At 45.2% G+C, this 24,266-nt stretch overlaps 1 protein-coding gene across 1 annotated transcript; it reads left to right on the top strand.

The window, feature by feature from the left end:
* The first annotated feature begins 657 nt into the window (after nt 1-657).
* Nucleotides 658-23,385, top strand: DLST (dihydrolipoamide S-succinyltransferase). Its single transcript, XM_023184087.2, has 15 exons — nt 658-779; nt 1,369-1,402; nt 4,663-4,711; nt 8,128-8,183; nt 8,305-8,379; nt 8,893-8,948; nt 10,039-10,150; nt 11,834-11,986; nt 12,349-12,425; nt 13,316-13,413; nt 17,695-17,825; nt 19,574-19,647; nt 19,939-20,022; nt 20,711-20,878; nt 21,831-23,385. The coding sequence occupies exons 1-15, from the start codon at nt 717-719 to the stop codon at nt 21,963-21,965; spliced, it is 1,365 nt and encodes a 454-aa protein (XP_023039855.1). The 5' UTR covers nt 658-716; the 3' UTR covers nt 21,966-23,385.
* Nucleotides 23,386-24,266: the final 881 nt, after the last annotated feature.

Below are 24,266 nucleotides of genomic sequence, written 5' to 3'. Positions count from 1 at the left end.
ATGGGGAACAATTAGTTTGGCTGGAATTTGCGTAGGGGGAAATCAGAAGCTGTTGAGAAGTAAGGCTATAGTTGGTGAAGATATGCGGCTCGTAAAAAGGCAATGGGAGCCCTTTAGAAATTCCTGGGATTCTGTTTCTTTGACTCGGGGTTAGAAAGACAGGGAAGTAACAAGTGCTTTTTTGTTTTTTTGTTTTTTTTAATAGTTAAGGAACCTGATGCTGGAGGTGGGGGGCAATGTCATCTGCCCGAGGCCACACAAGTGTAAGATCAGGCACGCATGTCTGACAAGGTTTCAATTCAAAGTCTGTGCCTCTCCTTCGCTCTCTTCCCAAGGTACAGAGGAGGAACGGCGCGGTGCCATTGGGTCCCGAAAGAGAAGGGCGCCAAGCTCAGAGCCAGTTCTGTGGAAGGGTAGGGGGAGGCCTGACTCCGGGGGCAATCTGGTGGCGGGACAGTCGTAGACACCTTCAGGAGAACCAGCTCAGGCTGACAGGCAGTGCAGAGGGTCCCGAGAGCGCCTTAGGGTTGCCTGCTCCAGAGAGCAGGACTCCTGGGCTGCAGCGCTGGCAACTGGGCGCAGCCTTGCGCCCTCCCCCTGCCAGTGGTTCGCTCCGAACACCCCTCGTCGGGCAGCGGGTACTGCGGCCCGCCTCACTTCCGGTTGTTGCCGGGCCCTATATCCGGTGTCCGCCCGCCCTCGGCTCCGCCGCCGCGATGCTGTCGCGGTCCCGCTGTGTGTCCCGGGCGTTCAGCCGCTCGCTTTCTGCCTTCCAGAAGGTACGGTCTGGCCGAGCCGGGGCCCCGACGGGTGAGGAGTCTGTTGGCGGGCGGACAGAAGGCCTGGAAGGCAGGGGCGCGGCGCGCCGGCCAGACCGGGCACCAAGGGCACTGGGACGCGGAGGCCGCGCGGGCTGGGCGGCCCGGGGCCGTGGTTACCCTCGGGACCGTTTTGCGGAGCCCAGCGGCCCCCTGCCTTCTCCAGGCAGCCCGCGGGGAACGTTTCCTGCTGTACCCCACCCTCCGCTCTGGAGCTGGGGAGCCGCGCCCGTCCAGTTACTCGACTCAGAGTTAGGGAGGAGGCGCGGCGGAGTCCTTTGGCGGGATTCGGCGCCCGTCTTCTCTTGCTCTGCTAATATCAGTGGGTATTAGTGAGTCCCATTGGGAAGTTGAGATAGTTTGGCAGGCCCAGCGTGTTGATTGGGACTGCCAGCACGGTGTGTTGCATTCACCTTCGGAGTTACGAGATTCACCTGTCACCACCACTGGTACAGCTTTGAGCGTGTACTTTAAAAGCTGGGTGTTTTTTTTTGTTTTTTGTTTTTTTTTTCATCTTGGGTGACGTCGATAATGTCTTCTTTCTCAACAGGGGAACTGCCCTCTAGGGAGACGTTCCCTGCCTGGTAAGTTCTGCCCTTGCCGTCACCTAAAATGCTCTGCTCCTGGACAGAGCAGTTTGTGAGGAACTCGGGAGTGCCTGTGTTTGTCGTAATACCTAAAGACAGTTCGGTTCAGAGAGTAGTGAGACACAATGCTACATAATCATGAGCTATCGTTTATTCATTTAGCTCGTAGTTGTTGAGTTTCTACTGTGTCAGGCACTGTGCTAGACACTAGGGATACAGGAGTGGATACAGAAGTGTACAGTTTTTGCCCTCGTGGAGCTCCTTGGCTAGTTGGATAGTGTCAATTGCTAAACAAGCGAACAAAGGCAAATTTTTGTAACTGCTGAGAAGGAAACATGTGAGGGTGGACAGAAGAGCCCAGAAATTTCTGAGGAGGTGACTTAAAAGTTATGGCCATGGCCGGGCGTGGTGGCTCAGGCCTGTAGTACCAGCACTCTGGGAGGCTGAGGCGGGCGGATCACGAGGTCAGGAGATCGAGACATCTTGGCTTACACGGTGAAACCCCGTCTGTACTAAAAAACACAAAAAATTAGCCGGGCATGGTGGCGGGCGCCTGTAGTCCCAGCTCCTCGGGAGGCAGAGGCAGGAGAATGGTGTGAACCCGGAGGGGCGGAGCTTGCAGTGAGCCGAGATCGCACCATTGCGCTCCAGCCTGGGCAACAGAGCGATACTCTGTCTTAAAAAAAAAAAAAAAAAAAAAGTTATGGCCAGCAGGATGTGACGGAGCTAACCCAGTGAAACCCAGGAGAAAGAGAATGGCATGTACAAAGACCCTGAGGAAGAAAAGAGGTTGGCAGAACTTAAGAACTGGAAAAGTGATTTGGCCAGAGTATTTTGGTTAACGGAGAGAGTGGCATGAGATAGAAGATGGTATAGAGACTTGAAGGAGTTTAGATTTTATCCCACTAGCTAAAAAAAAAAAAGTGTCATCCATAGCTTATTTTCTGTTCTATGCCTAGCCTAAGTATTTGTTGAATGAGTTGATCTTGTGGGCTTTCTTTGTGCCAAGCATTTATATGACTGCTTTCTGTGAATTTTTTGATCATCACAAAACAGTAAAAAGTATTTTTTCTATTTTACAAGTGCATAACCCAAGACGAAAGCTTAAAAGCCTTGGCCATGGTCACACCCGGCTCTCATTTACTCATGGACTCAACAGATATTTATTGAGTGTTTACTATATGCCAGCCACTGTTCTAGGGATACAGATGGACTCTAGCCTCCGGATTTTATGGGCTAGCTGGAGAGAGAGAGCAAGTATACGGTTATGCTCCGACAAGGGCATAATTGTAGTTACTACCAGAGAGGAATAAAGGGTGTGATGAGAGGGTGGGATGATGTAGCCCAGCTTGGGAGGGTTGGAAATGTCAGTAAAGGCTTCCCTGAAGAAGTGACATTTAACTGAGACCTGAGTATAAAAGAGCTAAGAAAATGTATTCCAGGCAAAGAGAATTGCTTGTGCAAAGGTTTTCAGACAGGAAAGGACTTGACCAGTGATAGACATGGGAAGAAATCTGTCTGGCAGGAAAGATAGAGTGGGCTGGACGGTACAGGATCATGTAAAGTGTGTGGACTTTATCCTGAGTTATGAGAACATAAGGCACCTAGCAAAATGTCAGCTTGTAGTGGACTCTCAATAACAAATATATTTTTCGCTGGGCGCGGTGGCTCAAGCCTGTAATCCCAGCACTTAGGGAGGCCAAGGCGGGCGGATCACGAGGTCAGGAGATCAAGACCATCCTGGCTAACACGGTGAAACCCTGTCTCTACTAAAAAATACAAAAAACTAGCCAGGCGCGGTGGCGGGCACCTGTAGTTCCAGCTACTCGGGAGGCTGGGGCAGGAGAATGGCATAAACCCGGGAGGCAGAGCTTGCATTGAGCTGAGATCCGGCCACTGCACTCCAGCCTGGGTGACAGAGCGAGACTCCGTCTCAAAAAAAAAAAAAAAAAAAAGATATATATATGTGTGTGTGTGTGTGTATATATATATATATATATATATATTTTTTTTTTTTTCAAGTGGGAACCCTGAACAATGAGAGTGAACATTTTCTCCACTTTATAGGTGGGCAGGACAATGGAAAGAACCTTGCACTTGGGGATTTGCATTTAGGCTCAGGGATTCACCTTGGGCTAGTCACTTAACCTCCAGAAGTCCTACTTATATGAAATGGGAATAATGGCAGATGGTCGTTCCACTTCAGAGAGTTGTGAGACTGTAAAATCAAAGTGAGGTCATTATGGGAAAGCTTTTTATAAACCCTAAAGCGCTGTACAAATGAAATGTGCTGTAGGATGAACTCTGAATTAGACTCCAGGTTCCCAAAATCAGTGTGGGGCACCAGCTATTCAAGAACATACTATGCTTAGAATTTGCACTGTGTAGTCATTGGCTGCTGGACATAGAGGTGACTGGCTTACCTGTGTTGGGTTGTTTGTGAGGAGGTGGGCATAAGAGAGAGCTAGCTCTCATTTGGTGTCTCTTGAGCCTATGGTTCAGAAAGAATTGTTAATCTGAAAGAAAAAAGATGTAAGAAGGAATTCAGAAGAGGCAGCTGTAGTTACTAGTCATCAGTTGGGGAAATACAGTTAACTATGATAAGGACAGCTGGTGGGCAGAAAGGGGCTTTTACGTTGTTGAGAGTGACCAGGGCGGAAGACTTCAGAATGGCATGGGAAGTCAATACACTGAAAGATGGGGACATGATTCTCTCAGCCCTAGGACAAGCTGGAGACCTTGAACCTAAAGTAGCCAAATCTTTACTACTAGGGTTCGGGTGATAAGATTTCCAACCCAGTCTTTTCAAACCCATACCAAATATCCTCCTTGCTTCTCAAATGGGGTTATGTGTAGTCACAGTATAAGCCATCCCCTGTCTTTCTCAGGCTTCAGTTGTATTTGAAGACTTGGCGAGTAGAGACATTTTATTATGAAAACATACAGGAATAATGAAAAGTTCTGACTTTTTAAGGAAAATGAGATTATATAATTACTTTGGGCTGTGCCATCAAATTTTTTCTCTTTCCTCCCGGGCCAAACACATTCCCACTCAATCTCACATACCCAGTTGCTCTCTGCCACTAAGGCTACTTTGGAAAAGTTTGAGAAGCAGGACTCTGTGATAAAGATTATATCTGTTGCCGTTGATCCTGCTCTGTCTCAGGGTTGGGGGTGAGCAGACCTCTTTTCCATTCCCAGCATGTATCCTTTGTGAGATAAGAGTTGTTGGTTAAGAGTTATTTTGTTTCTTGCAGGGGTCTCCTTATGCCAGGGACCAGGTTACCCTAACAGCAGGAAGCTTGTGTAAGTATCATTGGGGAGTACAGACATGTGGCTACGGGTTATTTATTAAGACATAAAGTTCTAAATTTAACCATCTGAATTCTTCACTGGCCTCCAGACCTAGAAATTGAGGTGATTATGTTGAGTTCTTAGAGTAACCTCGATGTTCACTTTTCCCATGTGATGTTCCTTGAGCATCAGCTCCATGTCAGGTGTTGAACTAGGAGTGTGCCCGCTCTCCACAGGTGTTTAGATTGTAATGAAAGTTAAGTTGGAACCCTCTTTCTATGGGATATAGAAGGGTGCTCCTAGATAATCTATTTGGATGTAAGTGCAGCTGAAAGGCTCGAGGTTACATTTATTGTGGAGATTGAGAGCATCCTCTCAGTAGCATTTTTTAAAAACAGTAAAAGCTTAAAACTAGTTGAGTCCTGGGACTGACTAGTTTGGAGGGAATGCTGTTACTGCATAATGCAGAGTTTGGAGAAAGGCCACCCTAGTGTGTTTTAGATTAACTTCTGCGTATGAATGTTGCTTAAATGCTGCTTTGCATTCCAAATGTTTTCGTGGTAATGCTAAGAGAATGCTCTCTACTTACCTGTTCAACAGCTATCAGGTTGTTTTCTCTACAGGGAGAATCCTCAAAGTGAAGGGGTCAGCGGATGAGCTTCTTACTGTACATCACAATGAGGGTTTTTGTTGTTATTGTTGTTTGTTTTGAGACAGGATCTTGCTCTGCCACTTTGGCTGGAGTGCAGTAGCCTGATCTTGGCTCACGGCATCCTCAGCCTCCTGGGCTCAAGAGATCCTTTCACCTCAGCCTCCTGAGTAGCTGAGACTACAGGCACGTGCCACCATGCCCGGCTGATTTTTGTATGTTTTGTAGAGATGGGATTGTTTCGCCATGATAACCGGGCTGGTGTCAAACTCCTGGGCTCAAGCAATCCATCCACTTGCTTTAGCCTCCCAAAGTGGAGGATACAGGCATGAGCTGCGGTGCCTGGCTGGTTTTTTTAAATTGAGTAAATGTTGCACTCAGTACTAGAAATATGAATTCCTGTGTTATTTTGGAGGACAATTTGATAGTTATAAGTCTTTGAATGTGTGTACCTTTTTTTCTCTTTTTTTTTTTTTTTTTTGAGACGGAGTCTTGCTCTATCGCCCAGGCTGGAGAGCAGTGGCGCGATCTCGGCTCACTGCAGCCTCTGCCTCTCGGATTCCAGCAATTCTCCTGCCTCAGCCTCCTGGGTAGCTGGGATTACAGGCGCACGCCACCACACCTGGCAAATTTTTGTATTTTTACTAGAGACGGGATTTCACCATGTTGGCCAGGCCGGTCTCTAACTCCTGACATCAGGTGATCCGCCCGCCTCAGCCTCCCAAAGTGCTGGGATTACACGTATGAGCCATGGCCTGGCCTGTGTGTACCTTTTCGTCTAGCAATTCCATCTCTAGGAATCTATACTAAAGAACTGGTATAACCAGATTTATCTCAAAATGGCAAAGAGCAAGGGATTGGCTAAACTGTAGCATGTTCACATGTTCACACTATGAAAAGTGGGAAAAAGCAGGTTACAAAATGATTTCATTTTCTACTGTGTGGTATGATCTCATTGTAAGTATTCTTTTTGCTATTTCTAATATTCTGCACTGAACATCTAGTTATTTAGATATTCAAAATGTATTACTCATCTGCAATTAAATGAAAATCGGGACAATCATGAATCTCTACCATAAATACACTAAATATTTGAAAGTAAATAATGAGGAAAAAGTGAACTGTGTGTGGGATCACCCCAATCATGTCACCCTATTCCAGTATCTTTATGTGTGTTGTGCCTTTTCTGTGAATAAGGTACCCACTTTATTTAAGAAATCTTTTATTGTAAAACAATTTTTGGTTTTATGTTTTTACTTAATAGTATTATATTTACATGGTTAAAAATTCAAAAAGTAAAAAGGGTGTCCATGAGAAGACTTTTTTATCCTTGTTCTCTAGCCCCCTGAATGCCTCTTGGTAGTGGTGGCCACCGCTCTGGGTTCCTGGATGACTTGCAGAGCAGTCTCTGCACTTGCATGTTACCCGTTAGTTCTTGCCTGTAGTCATGTACTTTACATGGTCACAAACTATATGTAGAACATTTTGTATTCTGTAGTTTTTAAATATCTTCATTTTTTTCTTGGTTATACATAGATCTTACAGTTATTTTGACATTATGAAAGTAAAAATACCTAAAGGCAACTTAAATCTATTTTACTGTTCTATTATAAAAATGCTTGTTGTAGAATATTCAAACAATCCTGAAGTGTAAAAAGTGAAAGTCCCCATCAATCCAAATCTTTCTCCCAAATGGTGTAAGTGTGCAACACATAACCAGAGATACCATGTATGTCTACATCTCTCACCCCTCAGAGGTAACCACTGTTAATGGCTTTGTGCATACAGGGTGAGTTCATTCTCCAGTTTCTGTTATTTACTGTAAAGGCCATATTAGTAAATGCCTTGGTCTTTGAGGTTCGTTTTGAATGAGTCCAGAATGTATTGATGTGCTGCTTTCTAGCAAGAGAACCGAGTAGGAGATACCATATGGAGTTTGTGGTTTTTTTGTTTTTGGGTTTTTTGTTGTTTTTTTTTTTTTTTTCCGCATAACACCTTGTTTTACTCCTGAGATAGCCTTGTTAATCTTGCTGCCTTATCTGATCTGAATCTGTTATCTTGAAGGCAGAAATTCCATTGTACCTTGCACAATGGCTTGTACCCTGGGCAAGCCATATATCTATCCTGGATTTAGTTAAGAAAGAGACCTGGCTGGACATGGTGACTCACTCTTGTAATCCCAGCACTTTGGGCAGGATCTTGGAGACCCATCTGGGCAATGAAGTCCACAGTCTACAAAGAGTAATTTAAAAAAATTAGCTGGGTGACATGTGCCTGTAGTCCCAGTTACTTGGGAGGCAGAGGTGGGAGGATCCCTTAAGTCCAGGAGTTCGAGGTTACAGTGAACTATTATCATGCCACTGCACTCCAGCTTGGGTGACAGAACAAGTCTCTGTCTCTTAAAAAACAAAAAACCAAATCAAGAATCTAAGTCCTTTTGGTCTACAAAGGACCAAGGTGCTTATTTTTTCTTTAAAGAACCAAATGTAAGTCTGTTTTGTGAGAGCTGGCATTGCATTGCAACACAGGGGCCTGGGCATACTTGGGGAGCTCACCGTCTAAGGTACCTGGGTCATTAGGCTCTACTCCAGACCTGCTGAGTCAGAATCCCTGGGGGAGAGGCCTAGACATGTGAACTTTGAAAAAGTTCCTCCCCAAGTGACACTGATGGACACCCCTGGTCAAGAGTCACTGTTTAAGGGAAAGGTGACCCATGGGGCCTTAACTAAAGTGTGAGTGGTTCACCTGCTAAAGGAGTTAACGTGCGTTTCTTTTGTAGCATTAACAACAACAGTGTCTTCAGTGTTCGCTTCTTCAGAATTACAGCTGTATGCAGTAAGTACCTGCCTTCTTGGGAATGGAATTTTATGGGAAAAGCAACAATTGATTGAGTTTAATTAAAGAAAAATAATGAAAAATGAACTACTTGTGATTTTCTTTTTTGCATTTTTCCTAGAGGATGACTTGGTTACAGTCAAAACCCCAGCATTTGCAGAATCTGTCACAGAGGGAGATGTCAGGTGGGAGAAAGGTGAGATTTAGTTCTTTTTTTCTCTCTTTTTCTCTTTTTGTTTTTTGTTTTTTTTTGGAGACAGAGTCTCACTCTGTTCCCAGCCTGGAGTGCAGTGGTATGATCTTGGCTCACTGCAGCCTCCACCTCCCAGGTTCAAGTGATTCTCCTGCCTCAGCCTCCCGAGTAGCTGGGATTACAGGTGCCCACCACCACGCATGGCCAAGTTTTTTTGTATTTTTAGTAGAGATGGGGTTTCACCATGTTGGTCAGGCTGGTCTCAAACTCCTGACCTCAGGTGATCTGCCCACCTTGGCCTGCCACAAAGTGTTGGCGTGAGCCACTGTGCCTGGCTCCTCTCACTTCTTAAGTTTAAGTGCTTTCTAAAATTCTCCCCTCCCCCAAGGATAGTTGTAGAATTTATAGCTCTGCCCTTTTCTTTACATACGTACTTTCTGCTGGCCCTGTAGGAAAGGGTTCTTGTAACATACTGGAGGCTCCCCGCTAACAGGTAGCCTTTGATTGTCTTTTCAGCTGTTGGAGACACTGTTGCAGAGGATGAAGTGGTTTGTGAGATTGAAACTGACAAGGTAGGCTTATCTTATATTACCAGTTTTTCATGGGCTTCCCTTAGTTAACCTAATGAAAGAAACAGGGACTTAACCGTTGTTTAGAGATAATTTTTAACTAGCTCTAACCAAATTATTGGATTCGTTCAATTAAAAAAAAAACTTTTTACATTTAACTTCCTTTTTTTTTTTTTCTGAGACAGAGTCTTGCTCTGTTGCCCAGACTGGAGTGCAGTGGCCTGATTTCAGCTCACTGCAACCTCCACCTCCCGGGTTCAAGCGATTCTCCTGCCTCAGCCTCCCTAGTAGCTGGGATTATAGGCGCATGCCACCACACCCGGCTAATTTTTGTACTTTTTGTAGAGACACAGTTTCGCCAGGCTGGTCTCAAACTCCTCACCTCAGGTGATCTGCCTGCCTCTGCCTCCCAAAGTGTTGGGATTACAGGTGTGAGCCACCGCGCCTGACCTGCATTTAACTTTAAATTGTTTGCTGTGTGTGTACTATGTACTTCATTTAGTAGCTTTAGTCTTGTAGTGTGTGGTGAGGGGGTGAGGAGGGTAAGTAAGCTGTTTCCAGTTTTTCCTGTATCACTTGGAAACCTATTAACTGAATAGTGCCTGAATGTTTCTGAGAAAGGACAGAAAGAGTGAATTTCACAATAGCGTTGACTTGTCATCACCCTTGCTCTGAAATTGTGGCCTTAGGTGTTTGTGTGCAGGGCCTTATATATTGTGTTGCAATTCTTGTGACTCATTGGAGGTTTTTGTTGTTGTTGTTGTTTTGAGATGGCGTTTTGCTCTGTCACCCAGGCTGGAGTACAATGGCGCGATATTGGCTTCACCTGCCAGGTTCAAGCGATTTTTCCTGCCTCAGCCTCCCAAGTAGCTGGGATTACATTTTTGTAATTTTTAGTGGAGATGGGGTTTCACCATGTCGGCCAGGCTGGTCTTGAACTCCTGACCTCAAGTGATCCACCTGCCTTGGCCTCCCAGTGTACTGGGACTACAGGCATGAACCACCGTGCCCGGCTTCGTTGGAGATTCTATACAGCTAATTTTCTAATGCTGGATAAACATTTGGACTTTCTCCATCTGTCTTCCTCTTCCAGACATCTGTGCAGGTTCCATCACCAGCAAATGGCGTGATTGAAGCTCTTTTGGTACCTGATGGGGGAAAAGTCGAAGGAGGCACTCCACTTTTCACACTCAGGAAAACTGGTGGTAAAGAAGTTCTGCTGGTGGTTAAGGTCTCCAGTGTTCCCTCTTGGGATTGGGACTGAGCATAATGTGCTAATTCCCTGATATGTCAAAGACTCTATCATTCCAGCTGCCCTTAGTTGAGGGAATAAGGGGTAAATTTATATATAGTGTGAACTTTAAATGTCAAATTCTAGAAGAAAAGTTTATTTTAAAAAAAATAAACCTTATACTCTGTTCTTTCCATGGGTGTTTCTTAGCAGGAGCTGAGAAACTGAACCTTTTCTTATAGATATACAGATTGAGCATACCTAATCTGAAAACTCAAAATCTGAAATGCTCCAAAACTGAAAATCCAGAATCTGAAATGCTTCAGAACTTTTTGAGCGCTGATGTAATGCTCAAAGGAAATGCTCGTTGTCTGTTATAGGGAATTCAGTGTTGTTTCTTTTCACATCTATTCTCTCATATCTCTAGGAAGGGTTGGTATTTCTTTTGGGAAGAAATGAGAAACAAAATACTTTGTACTAGACCTGATAGGATTAGAGATTAATAACTGTTTATCTGACTCTTAGTGAAATTTCATAACCACTAAAAACTCTATTTCTTTTTCCTAAGCGAGAATCATACTCGTAGACCAACGAGTCACAAATGTCTATTTCTTTTTCATTGTTACACTAATAAGGCAGATCGACCACATGATTGAGGTTAATCAGGCAAGACCAGAAGCTCGCAGTAGAAACCATATATGGTAGAAGGCTAGGAAATAAGGGTAGTCCTCCTGTTGCAGAAGTTTGCCTTAGCACTAACCCTGGATGTAATGTCCAGATGGGTGAAAAATAGAAACAAACATTTCATTTAAAGTTGTGAGATTATTACTTGTCCTCAGTGATTTATGAGTCATCCTGGATGAAGCACTTTCTTAAGCCTAAGTTAGCCCTCGATGAATTTTTTTTTTTAATTTTTATTTATTTATTATTTTTTTTGAGATGGAGTCTTGCTCTGTTGCCCAGGCAGGAGTGCAGTGGCCTGATCTTGACTCACTGCAACCTCTGCCTCCAGAGTTCAAGTGATTCTCTTGCCTCAGCCTGCTGAGTAGTTGGGACTACAGGTGCGTGCCACCACGCCCAGCTAATTTTTGTATTAGTAGGGACGGGGTTTCACCATGTTGGCCAGGATGGTTTTGATCTGTTGACCTCGTGATCCGCCTGCCTTTGCCTCCCAAAGTGCTGGGATTACAGACATGAGCAACTGCACCCAGCCTATTTTTTGGTAGTAGTCTTGCATATATAGTGTTAGAATAGAGGATGGAGAATATCAGTAATTAGAAATACGTTTAGGTATGCATTTCAATATTTTAAATTGCCTAGACTTTTTTTTTTCTCTTGGAAGTTTACATTTTCTTGGGCTTGGTAGGTGCTTTGAAAGTACTTGCTGAATTTATTTAGTAGAAACCTGTGAAATCGAGAAGGGAGCTAAATTGAGCCAGTTATCTGATGGACATTTAGGGACCCTGAGGAATAGCGAATAGTGCCTTATGTCATTGTGTATGTGTCTCATAGTGCCTTGCATATTGCCGATACCCAGTAGACATTTGTTACTTGATTGGAGCTAGAGTTTTTGCCACTAAATTTGGCTTAGTAGCTGTGATTTGGTTGCTTTCCATTTCAGATAGTGCCAGTGGCATCTACTTTTCTTGTTTTTCAGCTGCTCCTGCTAAGGCCAAACCGGCTGAAGCTCCTGCTGCTGCAGCCCCAAAGGCAGAACCTACAGCAGCACCAGTTCCTCCCCCTGCAGCACCCATACCCACTCAGATGCCACCAGTGCCCTCACCCTCACAACCTCCTTCTAGCAAACCTGGTAGGCTTCCAACTCCCACGTGTCATGTGGGAGAACATCTTGTCTAATATGTTCCCTCACAGGGTAAACTCTAAGACTAATCATGGTTCTGAACAGGCCAGGTTGACTGCTTTGTAGAAAAAATTCTAGACTTTGTATCCGAAGTTCTGTTTTGCATCTCAGCTTTCTGTTACTAGCCGTGTGTCTTTAGGCTAGTCACTTAATTTATCTGAACAGATTGTTCATCTGTGAAGTTGGAGTGATACTAATACACCTCAGAATATCTTGAAGGTTAAGTAACAGTACATATGAAAGCACTGGCACAAACTCAGTAGATGTTTCTTTCTTTGTCTGATGCCACTTTATCCTCTCTTCATTTTCAGTGTCTGCAGTGAAACCCACTGCTGCCCCACCACTAGCTGAACCAGGAGCTGGCAAAGGTCTGCGTTCAGAACATCGGGTAAGCCTCTGCGGACCACTTCCAGGAAAGAGGCAGGGGGAAGTGTTGAGATTAGTGGAGTATGGGTGTGGTGGTGCCTACCTTTGAATGGCTGGCAACTCATTCCCTCAACCTTGACAAAGGGAGTTTAGGATATAACTTCTTCATAGTCACATCACCATCAAATGATAGGACTAGAACCCAAGGTCTTCTGAACGCTTGTTCAGTGGCTTTCCTGCTGTATTATGCTACCATTGAAAGCCTTGGGTAAGTTAAATATTTGTAGGGGATGGTAGCTTAGTAACTCACCCCCTTCCTCCCACGATGTCACACACTTCGAGAGGTGGTTTAGTGAGCTCTATTCCTATACTTCCGGGATACGTAGCTGTAGCTAAGGGATAATACTCAGTAGCAATAGCTGTCAGGTGCAGACATAAAACCTCAAGGAAGTATGGTCAAGAGTGTGGTTCCTCTGCCTGAGAATACTTCCTAAAAATATGATAGCTTCAAAAGTTTGTTGCTTATGAAGTTCCGTTCCACAAATAGCTATTGTCATGCAAGTCTTTAGCAATAGAAAGTGCCCTTTTTCTTATGATTCTTATGTTAGTTAGACTGCACTACACTACATTCTTTCATAAATTGGTTTTGGTTTTTAAATCACCGTTTCTGAGCCTTCATTCTTGGTCAAGCTTCAGGCACATCTTAGTGAGTAGTTTTGGCCTGTGTTTGCATGTTTTTGCTTGGAGGAGAAAGGGCCACCACAGGAAAGGGAAGCCTGGAGCTCTTGTTTTACTTAGATACTATAGCCCTTGGCCATCCACTCGTGGCAAGCCATGTTTTTTCTGACTACATGGGGAATGCTTGACCCAGAGAGATCAGATTGTCAATGCTTGTTCCACTCTCGCTTTCAGGAGAAAATGAACAGGATGCGGCAGCGCATTGCTCAGCGTCTGAAGGAGGCCCAGAATACATGTGCAATGCTGACCACTTTTAACGAGATTGACATGAGGTAGTGTCTCTAGCCCCTCTTATCCCCTAAGCCCTTTTTTGTTAGAGAACACTTGAACTTGCCCCGTCCTTATCTCCTTATGTAGTGCTGATTCTAAAACTAACTTGTCAGGGAAGAGGTATTTCTTTGCTTTGTTTATTGTTTTTTTTGTTGTTGTTTTGTTTTTTGAGACGGAGTCTCGCTGTCTCCCAGGCTAGAGTGCAGTGGGGCGATCTCGTCTCACTGCAAGCTCCACCTCCCGGGTTCACGCCATTGTCCGAGTTCACGCCATTGTCCTGCCTCAGCCTCCTGAGTAGCTGGGACTACAGGCGCCTGCCACCACGCCCGGCTAATTTTTTATATTTTTTTAGTAGAGACGGAATTTCACCATGTTAGCCAGGATAGTCTCAATCTCCTAACCTCGTGATCCACCCGCCTCGGCCTCCCAAAGTGCTGGGATTACAGTTGTGAGCCACTGCGCCCGGCCTGTTTATTGTTAACTTTCACAGAGCAACCCACTGGCTTCTTCTCTAATTGGCTTTCCTGATACTATGCCTGCCTTTTCCATGACCTTAACCTTAGCCTTGGCTAGGTGTAGTGGCTCACACCTATAATCCTGGCACTTTGGGAGGCCAAGGCAGGCAGATTGCTTGAGTCCAGGAGTTCAAGACCAGCTGGGTAACAAGGTGAAACCCCACCTCGACAAAAAATACAAAAATTAGCCAGGTGTGGTGGTGCACACCTGTAGCCCCAGCTACTTGGGAGGCTGAGATGGGAGGATCATTTGAGCCCAGGAGGTTGAGGGTACAGTGAGCTGAGATCATGCCACTGCACCCCAGCCTGGGTGACAGACTGAGACCCTGTCTCAAGAAAAACCCAACAACTTAGCATTTTAGACTTTTAAACCTGAATCTTGTGATTTCTGATAAATGAGAGTAGTCATAGTTGTACACTCTGACTAGTGTCAGGTTGCCAAACAGTGATGGGACAACCAGGCCAACATGGTTTATGCAGAGGTCTCCCACTCGGGGTGAAGAAGCCTTGACAGCATGCCAAGAGCCCGGTCACCACACCCTACTTCTTTCACACAGGGGTTGCTCCTTACATGTTTTCCTAAGTGATTCAGAATCGGGTAGATGAAAAGGCAAAGATAGGCTAGGCTTATCTTTCATTTTACCCAGTTTTGATAGTGAAATGGAAAACAAGTTGTGTTTTTAAATAACCTTAGAATGTTAACTAAAGGTACTAATTCACTGGGTATGCCCATTTCTATAGTGAGCTAATTGTTGACTCACCTGTTTTCGTCAAGATTTTTATGTGTTCAGGTATCAGCACTGTCAGGAAGAGAAATTTGACAAACATGTTTTGAGTGTGTACTGTATATAGAGTACTGTACTGTGGAATTCAGTGGGGTTATAGACTGGGCGCCATGGCTCGTGCCTGTAATCCCAGAGCTTTGGGAGGGCAAGGAAGGAGGATCGCTTGAGCTTAGGAGTTGGAAACCAGCCTGGGCAACATAGTGAGACTGTCTCTACATAAAATTTTAAAATTAGCCAAGTGAGGGCTGGGTGCAGTGGCTCGCACTTGTAATCCCAACACATTGGGAGGCTGAGGTGGTTGGATCACATGAGGCCAGGCCAGGAGTTCGAGACCAGCCTAGCCAACATGGTGAAACTCTGCCTCTAGTAAAAATACAGAAATTACCCAGGCATGGTGGCGCATGCCTATAATCCCAGCTAATGGGAAGGCTGAGGCACGAGAATTGCTTGAACCCAGGAGGAGGTTGCAGTGGCAGAGATTGTGCCACTGCAGTCCAGCCTGGGCAACAGAAGAGACTCTATCTCAAAAAAAAAAAACAATGAAACAATGAGGTATGGTGGCGTGGACCTATAGTCTCAGCTACTTGGGAGGCTCAAGTGATCCTCCTGCCTCAGCCTCCCAAATGACTGGGACCACTGGGAACACAGGCGTGTGCCACCAGGCTTGGCCAATTTTTTTAGTTTTTGTAGAGACAAGATCTTGCTATGTTGCCCAGGCTAGTCTCCTGAACTTCTAGGGTCAGGCCATCCTGCCTTGGTCTCCCACTGGGATTATAGGCATGAGCCACCATGCCTGGCCAGAAAAGAATTTTTAAACAGGTCTTCAAGAATGGCTAGCATTTTGTCAGCCTTGTGGAGAAAGGTCATTCCAGACGATGTTAACAGTGTAGACCATGAGATGGGAAAGTAGAAGACACATTTGAGAAATTGTCAAAAATCATTTCTGTTGTGAGGATTATGTATAGCAAAGAATGGTAAAGAAGGTTGGATCCTTATTTCAGAATGTTTTGAATGCCAGGGGTAGGAGTTTATATTTAAGTCAGGAAGCAAATCAAGTCTCAGGTCATCTCTTTGTTTCTTTTTGTCCTGAGGGTTTAGTCTGCAAATCTACTTTTCATTAGAGAAATTTGCTTTTCTTTGGAAAGAGTTTGAAAAATAGGGAGAAGGGAGTGTTTTCTTGATAGTGTGCTGTGGCATTGTTTAGAGTAGGGCTCTGTGACCTGTTTTACTAGATGTCATCCATTCTATTGGGAAACTTTCTGAAGAGACTGGATGACGTTCAAGCCAAAGATTTCTCTCTTGTTCATAGGATGTAGGGGAAGGACCTTGACTAATGAATCACAAAGGCTGCAGCTTATGTTTCAGTGCATTAGGGCCAAATTGTACACAAATTGAATTGGACTCTGAAATTCTACCCAATTTCTTAAGACAAAACATGTAAATATTTGTGGCCCTGAAAGATGCAGTTGGCCCAACAGCTTTGATTGGAAAGTAAGCATAATAGCTGGATCTCCTTTCAGCAGCTAATCAAGGTGTCACTTAACAATGGCTTGCAGTCTTGCTGCAGCCTAATTTGGTTTAGATCGAGTGCCCTTTGGGTCTTCTGCTGATCAGCTAACCCATAAGGGACCTTTCTGAGACCTTCTCCCTTCCCCTATTGTCCCAGCCTTTCCCTCCAAGGGCAGAGCTCTGAAATAGAAACTACTTAATGACCAGACAATAACATTTGGGCAGGTTTGAGAGCAGAGATGTTTATCACATCTCTTTCCCTCTTCTGCAGCTCTTGTGTCTTGGGAACCAGTAATGTGTTTAGGGTGGTAATCCTAGCACTAAATAAGGTTAGAATCAGGAAAACAAGCATTTTAAACCCAATCAGTCCCCCTTGGAAAAACTTCCTTTTTCAAAAACAAAAGATTTGAAGGGGGCTGTTAAAATTGTACCACATCTTACCTTTCATGCTAATGTCTAATTAGGCCATTAGAGGGAGAAAGGGAGAACTGAGCATTTGGCCCTGAGATAAAGTTAAATTCAATTTTCATCGTAGAACTGCATTATTGCATTCCGATAAATACTGAGGTTTCTGCAGCAAAGTGATGGGAAAGCCATTTCCCACTAACTCTGCAATGTGTCTTTGAAAAAAACCAGTCCCAAAAGAATAAAGGCTGTTCATGTTGTTAAGGCTTTTCAGAAGACTTGCCGCTTCATCTGAAGGGGAGCAGCCTAAACCACAGGTGGCCACTTTTCTAAATATCAAGAAATCACAGCCATTAAACTAATCTTAAGGGCAAGAGCTATGTCTTAATTAGCTTTGTATCTTGGTGCCTGGCCCTGACCCTCACATGTAGTAGGTGTTAGTGCCTGTTTCAAAGAATAAGTGGATGGAACTGCTAACTCTGGAAAGATGAAGAATGAGTATGACTTTCCATGAGTCTGAAAGAACACTGGGTTATACCCTTCGGTGCATAGTCATGACTGCTTTTTCCTACATGGAGCCTCATGTACCTGTGAAGTGTTTATTTTAGTCTCCACTAATCAAGAGATAGGAGGAGTATCACATGGGAGTTATACTCAGATTTGGTGGGTTTTTTTTTTTGTATTCTAACAATAAATAAAAAGAATATTGCTTATTTTGTAGATTTTGTTTATACTTTAAAACAACATCCTTCAGGGGAAGGATGTTGGTGTGCTGTGTGATCTCTTGTTCATATGACGTGTCACTGAAATCTGACTTCTAGACCATGAAGGAGCCCTGTAAAGAGCTCAACCCACCTTAAAGACAGATTGGGCCTGATTCCTTTATATTTCTTTGTAAAAGAACAGAGTTACTGTGTTAACCTCAGGTAGACTATTTCAAAACTTAAACTAAGGTAATGGTCCAGAGTGAGGGAAAAGCTCTCACCTGATTGTGTATATGGAGTGAGAAACCTGTGTGAAAGTCAAAATACAGGCTTTGTGGTCAGTTTGTTTTGTAATGTTTTCACAGTAACATCCAGGAGATGAGGGCTCGGCACAAAGAGGCTTTTTTGAAGAAACATAACCTCAAACTAGGCTTCATGTCGGCATTTGTGAAGGCCTCAGCCTTTGCCTTACAGGAACAGCCTGTTGTAAATGCAGGTGAGTTGCTTGTGGCCATAATTGGAGAGGTCCTGGGAGGTAGATGTATGAGCACAGAACTGCTCCCACATGCAGAGGATCAACAGACCAAGGCTTTTTATTTGCTACCTATAGAAATATGAGTATCTTCCCCAAGGATTTCTTGGTTCACTTCCTTGAAGCAGCATCATGATTACTTTCTCCCCACCAGCTGGGCAGAACAGTTTCTCTTCCCAGTGTACTGCTTGGCAGCTGCTCAGGCAACAGACAGTTCTGGGATAGCCCAGCTCTCCAGGCTGTCTCCTGTCAAGGTGGAAGCTCGTGTTCTGGCTTCCTCCCCTTCCCCAGCTCCACAGGCCCTGTTACCTTGGGGCCTGACTTTCACACTTGGTGTAGGCTCCTGGCTGACCTTCGATCTCAGGTCAATGGGCCTCACTGGGAGCTTGGGCTTGGCCTCTCTTTCATGGACTTGGTGCTCATTTTCTTTCCTTTTTACTCACCGATGTCATTGTAGTGTGGACCTAACAAGCACTTTGCTTTCCTGTTGACACACTTCTCTGTTCCTTGGGAGATTGGAGAGGGGGCAGTGATACTTTTGCCATCCTCAGCAATGTCAGGGGCCCTAAAGGTCTAGAAGCAGAAGCCCTAGTCCCTCCTGTTGAATAGTGTGCTCTAAGGAGGTAGAAGGCCGTCTTTGTTTTGCCCATATGTATACCTCTTCTTGTTTTTCCCATTCTTCTTATGCCTCCCTGACTGATGCTGTCTTTTTCAGTGGCCCCCTTCTGCTTGCCCACACATGTAGGCGGCTCTCAAAAGTTCTCATGGCCTCTTTTTCACGTTACATGCTTCCTCTGGATGTCTTTTTTTTTTTTTTTTTGAGATGGAGTCTTGCTTTGTCGCCCAGGCTGGAGTGCAGTGGCCGGATCTCAGCTCACTGCAAGTTCCGCCTCCCGGGTTCACGCCATTCTTCTGCCTCAGCCTCCCGAGTAACTGGGACTACAGGCGCCCACCACCTCGCCTGGCTAGTTTTTTGTATTTTTTTTAGTAGAGATGGGGTTTCACCGTGTTAGCCAGGATGGTCTCGATCTCCTGACCTCGTGATCCACCCATCTCGGCCTCCCAAAGTGCTGGGATTACAGGCTTGAATCACCGCGCCCGGCCTCCTCTGGATGTCTTATCTAACAATACAACGTGGACTTTCTGTGGAAATGATTCCCAAGCCTTTATTTTCCCATTAGTGCTAGGTGTACATTTTCAGATGCTGGTTTGCCATCTCTCAAGGTAGCATATTTCAAAGCCAGATCACCCCGCTTACTCTTGGATCTCCCCCCTTCCTCTTGTTGAGAGTCGGAAGCAGAGAATGTGTAGCATCTCTGTACCCCTTTTCCTTTCCGAATTTGCCCTTTTTTGGAACATTTGTTAACCTTAGTCATTCTCTGCAAAGGGAGAGCTTGAATAGAGCTACTTAACGAGAATTTAGTGCATACCTATCCTATGTAAGCCAGTGTGTTGAGCCCTTCTTAGGGCTGCCAAAGAAATGGATGCTCCTCTGCCCAGGCTCAGTCAGGGGACTTGGGAGATACTACGCTTGGTTGGGATGGAGTAAGTGGAATGCCAGCTGCCTTGCATAATGCAATGGTGTTCATGGTGGTTGGTCCGCCCACACTGTATCAGGCTCTGCAGATTTTTACTCTGTTAATGCAGATATTACCTCATTAGCCTTGGCCTGCCTGGGGAGTTGTGTGTAACATGTATTTTCTCTCTCATAGTGATTGACGATACAACCAAAGAGGTGGTGTATAGGGATTATATTGACATCAGTGTTGCAGTGGCCACCCCACGGGTATGTTGGGGCAGGAGATGGGGAATGCTGGTCTTAGACCCTCACCTTATCTGTGTGAAGAAGGAGATCACACAAGAGAAATCATTTCTTTAATTCTGTATTTTTAGGAAGGAGTTAGTAACTTTTTTTCTTTTAAACCATGCCACATTCTTTTATCTTAAGACTTTCTGTTAATCACATTGAGTAATGAAGGTATTCTAGGGAGGGGATACCACTGGTTGAATCAAGGGAGTTGTAACTATAAAAGGTAATGTTAATTTGCAACTGAAAACAGTTCTTCACCCTCTTCAGGGTCTAGTGGTTCCAGTCATCAGGAATGTGGAAGCTATGAATTATGCAGATATTGAACGGACCATCACTGAACTGGGAGAGAAGGTAAAGTAGAAAGATGTATACAAGCTGCTGAGCAGGCGAGGGAAGAGAGCCTTCGGAAGGCTGGGCTCGCCAGCGAGCAGTGCTCATGGAACGTCAAGTGCATAGCCCCTGAGAAAAGCAGTGGCCCATGAGAGCTAAGTATTTTATCTATCTGGTGGAGTTCACCGTGCTCTGGTAACTAAAATCTCATCAGATGAGACCTGCTAGAAAAGATCTTCTTTGAAGTCGTCAGCTCTATGAAGTTGTGCCTTTTCTCTGGTGGAGCCCTGGTCATAGACGCCTCAGCCGGACAACTGTCACACGGAAGCTGGCGCTTGTGCCATCAATCTCATGATACAAGCTTTCTGGACTTCCTTCGCTTTTTTGTTTTTAGAGGCAGGGTCTCACTGTGTTGCCCAGGCTGGAGTAGAGTGGTAGAGTCATAGCTTACTGCAGCCTTGCACTCCTGGGCTCAAGCGATTCTCCTGCCCCAGCTTCCTGAGTAGCTGGGACTACAGGTGTGCACCACCACGCCTAGCTAATGAAGTTTTTTGTAGAGGTGGGGTCTCACTGTGTTGCCCAGGTTGACCTTGAACTGGCCTCAAGCAGTCCTCCTGCCTCAGCCTCCCAAAGTGCTGGGATTATGGACTGACTTTAGATGAAGGAAGCTGGGTTGGCTTAATATTTCAATTACGAAATCTGTTTTTAGGCCCGAAAGAATGAACTTGCCATTGAAGATATGGATGGCGGTACCTTCACCATTAGCAATGGAGGCGTTTTTGGCTCGCTCTTTGGAACACCCATTATCAACCCCCCTCAGTCTGCCATCCTGGGGATGCATGCCATCTTTGACAGGCCAGTGGCTGTAGGAGGCAAGGTAGGAACTCACTTCTAAGATCCTAGTGGCTAGGTCTTGATGAAGGGGAAATCCAACTAAATGCTAATTGCAAAACATTAACTATAATTTCAGGCCTAAGTTCCATTTCTTAGTTTCTAATAGCTAAGGCACTGATTATCAAATTGTGGTCTGGATCAGCATCATCTGGGACCTTGTTAGAGATGCATATTCTTAGACCCCATCCCAGACTTAAGAAGTGCAGATGATCCTGATACATATTCAAGTTTGAGAACCACTGAGCTGAGAAGGCTTGTTTGCTTCTATGGAGTGGGAGATATAGTTGGAGACGTGGTCCCTTGCCCCTGGGAAACAGATGACATTTATGCATGTCAGTCTACGAGCTGGCAAGTTGTATGATAAAGCTTGGAAGTTTCCCGGGAGTTCAGAGAATTAAGTATTAAAGGGGCTTGAGCTGGCCCTTAGAAGATATGTTGATATCAAAAAGCTTTCTGGGAGCTCCTGTGTTTAGAATCCTTTTGGGTTACTGACTCCTGTGTGAAACCAAAATCCGTAGCTCTTCCTGGAAAATGTCCATACACCCAACTACACATATAATTCCAGAATTTGTAGACCCCAGCTTATTTTTTTTTTTTTTTAATTCTAACCCCAGAGAAGCAAGTACAGGCAGCCAGAACTGAAGGGAAAACTTTCCTTGTAGGCAGCAGATGCATTAGAGGGCAGAGTATGTTTTTAAAAAATAAAAGACAGTTGTGAGAGGACAGTTTTCTTGGCAAACTTTGTTTCTGAGTGGGGAAGCTTTGCACTGAGGGTAAGGCCTGGTCTTTGAAAATACTGTAAATATGCAGAGGCAACATCAATAGGAAAGGCTCTGGAAATAGGAACTTTCTTATGGGCCGTGCTGAATCTCCTCCTTCAGCAAGGCTGGCTGTGGCTTGCTGGGGACAAACCTATTGACCTTTCCTCTCTGTAGGTGGAGGTGCGGCCCATGATGTACGTGGCACTGACCTACGACCACCGGCTGATTGACGGCAGAGAGGCTGTGACTTTCCTCCGCAAAATCAAGGCAGCGGTAGAGGATCCCAGAGTCCTCCTCCTGGATCTTTAGGAGGAACCCACACACCCTATAAATTGATCATGCAGGAACTGAAAATCAGTCTTCTCCCTGTCCCGTCATGGGTCCCGGGTTAGCCCGGTGACAGGCAGGCACATGCTGTTGGCCTCAAGCAAGGAAGCAGAGCACTATGTAACCAGCAGTCACAGGTCTTTTCTTGGTGTTCCTGCCAGGCTCTCTCCCTCTCTGCACCTGTCTCATACCCTCGAATATCTTAATTCCTTAGGCTTGAGAGAGAGAGCCTTAATGGATGCTCATCCATATTCCTGCCTTTCTTCCATCAACCCTCTGCAGAGATGATTTTGCTTCTCCCTAGTGCTGGTATACTATAGAGAAATCCCTGGGGACCATGTTATTAAGTTCCTATCTTTTGAAAGTTTGTTCTGCAGAGATGTTTAGGAGGATGCTGTGCCTCCCAAGCTCAGAGCAGCCTCTGTCCTGGCTGTGCACATTCTCCCTTGATTCCACTTGTGTGGAGGGATTGAACACAGGCAAAGAGGTGCTGCTTTGCTTCTTCAGTGGCACCTTCATTCTCTGTCGTCATTGACTTCAAGATGCCTCTTCTACCTCTTCCAGGAAGCACAGGCCAGGGGATCTGGGTGTGTGAGTGGGAGGAGAGGGCAGAGGTCCCCTGAGGTCACATGTTGTAATCACCATAGGGGAGCCCGGGCCGACGCTCTCCATCATAGGCTTACACCAGGAAGACTCGTCTTGGCACAATCTCACACAGATGGGGCTGTAGCAACCCTTTCCAAACCCTTTCCTGGTTGCTGGGCCTCATTCTAGCACCTTGTTCTTAGAGCAGATTCTAGCACATCATGGCAGTGGGACCGAGCGTGGTCCCGAGGAAGGGCCGGAGCCTGGTAGAGACTAGGGAAGGGAGGTCTCCTCTAGACTGACTCAGATCGACTTGAGCTTTTCAATTAAGTTGCTGTAAGCACATGGGCTGAGGAGGCAGTTCTTATTCCTTCCTGCGTTATAGTGGGGCCTTGTCTCTTCCTCTGCAGGACACAGATCTGGGGGACATGGACTGGGCTAGGAAACCACCCTGAGGGTGTTAGTACATAGTAGTGAAATGGATGAGGTCATTTCTAAGGTGTGTTGCCCGTGGATCTGGGCACAATCATTGGAATTCCTTGGAGCATGGTTAAATGCGAGTGAAAGCTACTGGGATTCATGGCTATGTATCCAACTGCATCCAGGCCTGAGGCTGCTGACATTTGACACCAGGGCCAGTAGAGAGTGCCCTTTTGTATCTTGAGCCAAGAAGTGGGGGTGGGGGAGGGGGAAGGGGTGGGAGCCAATACTGAGTGCCTGCAGCATCTACTACTCTGTCTTCACTATTCAGAACTTGTAACTAAAGTATTTAAAGAAACTGATTTTAAATGCAAATTAAAGGGCAGATGTTCTCAAACAGGGTTCCTGTATGTGTGTTCCTTTTGGCTACCGAGGTGGTGCAAGTCCCCAGCACTGTTGCACTGACATCATTGAAAACCACTTAAGGTCCTGTTGCTTACCTTGTGGAATCAGAAATCCCTTATGTGGAAGTTAACACTGTCCTAATTTGACAGAAGGTAGAATCCTGACTGCCAGCCAGGAAAGTGTTGCCAAAAAGAGTCAACCTCTGTAAAATATTTGAAGAGATTTATTCTGAGCCAAATGTGAGTGACTGATGGTCTGTGACACAACCTTTAGGAGATCCTGAGAATGTGTTCAAGGTGGTCTGGCTCCAACTTAGTTTTACACATTTAATACATTTTAGTGAGACATGACACCAGTCAATACAGGTAAGATGTACAGTGGTTTGGTCTGTAGAGGGGGGACAGCTCAAGGCCTAGGGGTGTTGTCATAGGCAGAATCAAAGATTTTCTGATTGGCAATTTGTTGAAAGAGTTACTATCTAAAGACCTGGAATCAATAGAAAGTAATGTCTGGGTTACAATAAGGGGTTGTGGAGACCAAGGTTTTACACAGATGAAGCCTCCAGCCAGCAGGCTTCAGAGAAAATAGATTAAATGCTTCTCATCAGACTTAAGGAGCCTGTTACAGGTTATAATGAGGTATGGCTGGCTCCCTCTTCCCAGCATGGCCCAAACTAGCTTTTCAGGTTAACTTGGAATGCCCTTGACTGAGAGGAGGGGTCCATACAGATGGTTGGGGGGCTTAGGATTTTATTTTTTTTTGAAGTTTTCAAAAGCATCATAGTCTCTTAGTGCCCCAGCTTCCTTGAGCCCGTCAAGCCATACTCTAGAGAATTTGGGGTCACCATCTTTGTGAAGCCCTTTCAAAACACCA

The sequence above is a fragment of the Piliocolobus tephrosceles genome, chromosome 6 (genome assembly GCF_002776525.5).
Source record: "Piliocolobus tephrosceles isolate RC106 chromosome 6, ASM277652v3, whole genome shotgun sequence".
Taxonomy (NCBI): Eukaryota; Metazoa; Chordata; class Mammalia; order Primates; family Cercopithecidae; genus Piliocolobus; species Piliocolobus tephrosceles.
Note: the sequence above shows the minus strand (reverse complement) of the source record. Positions and strands in the feature narration are given on the sequence as shown.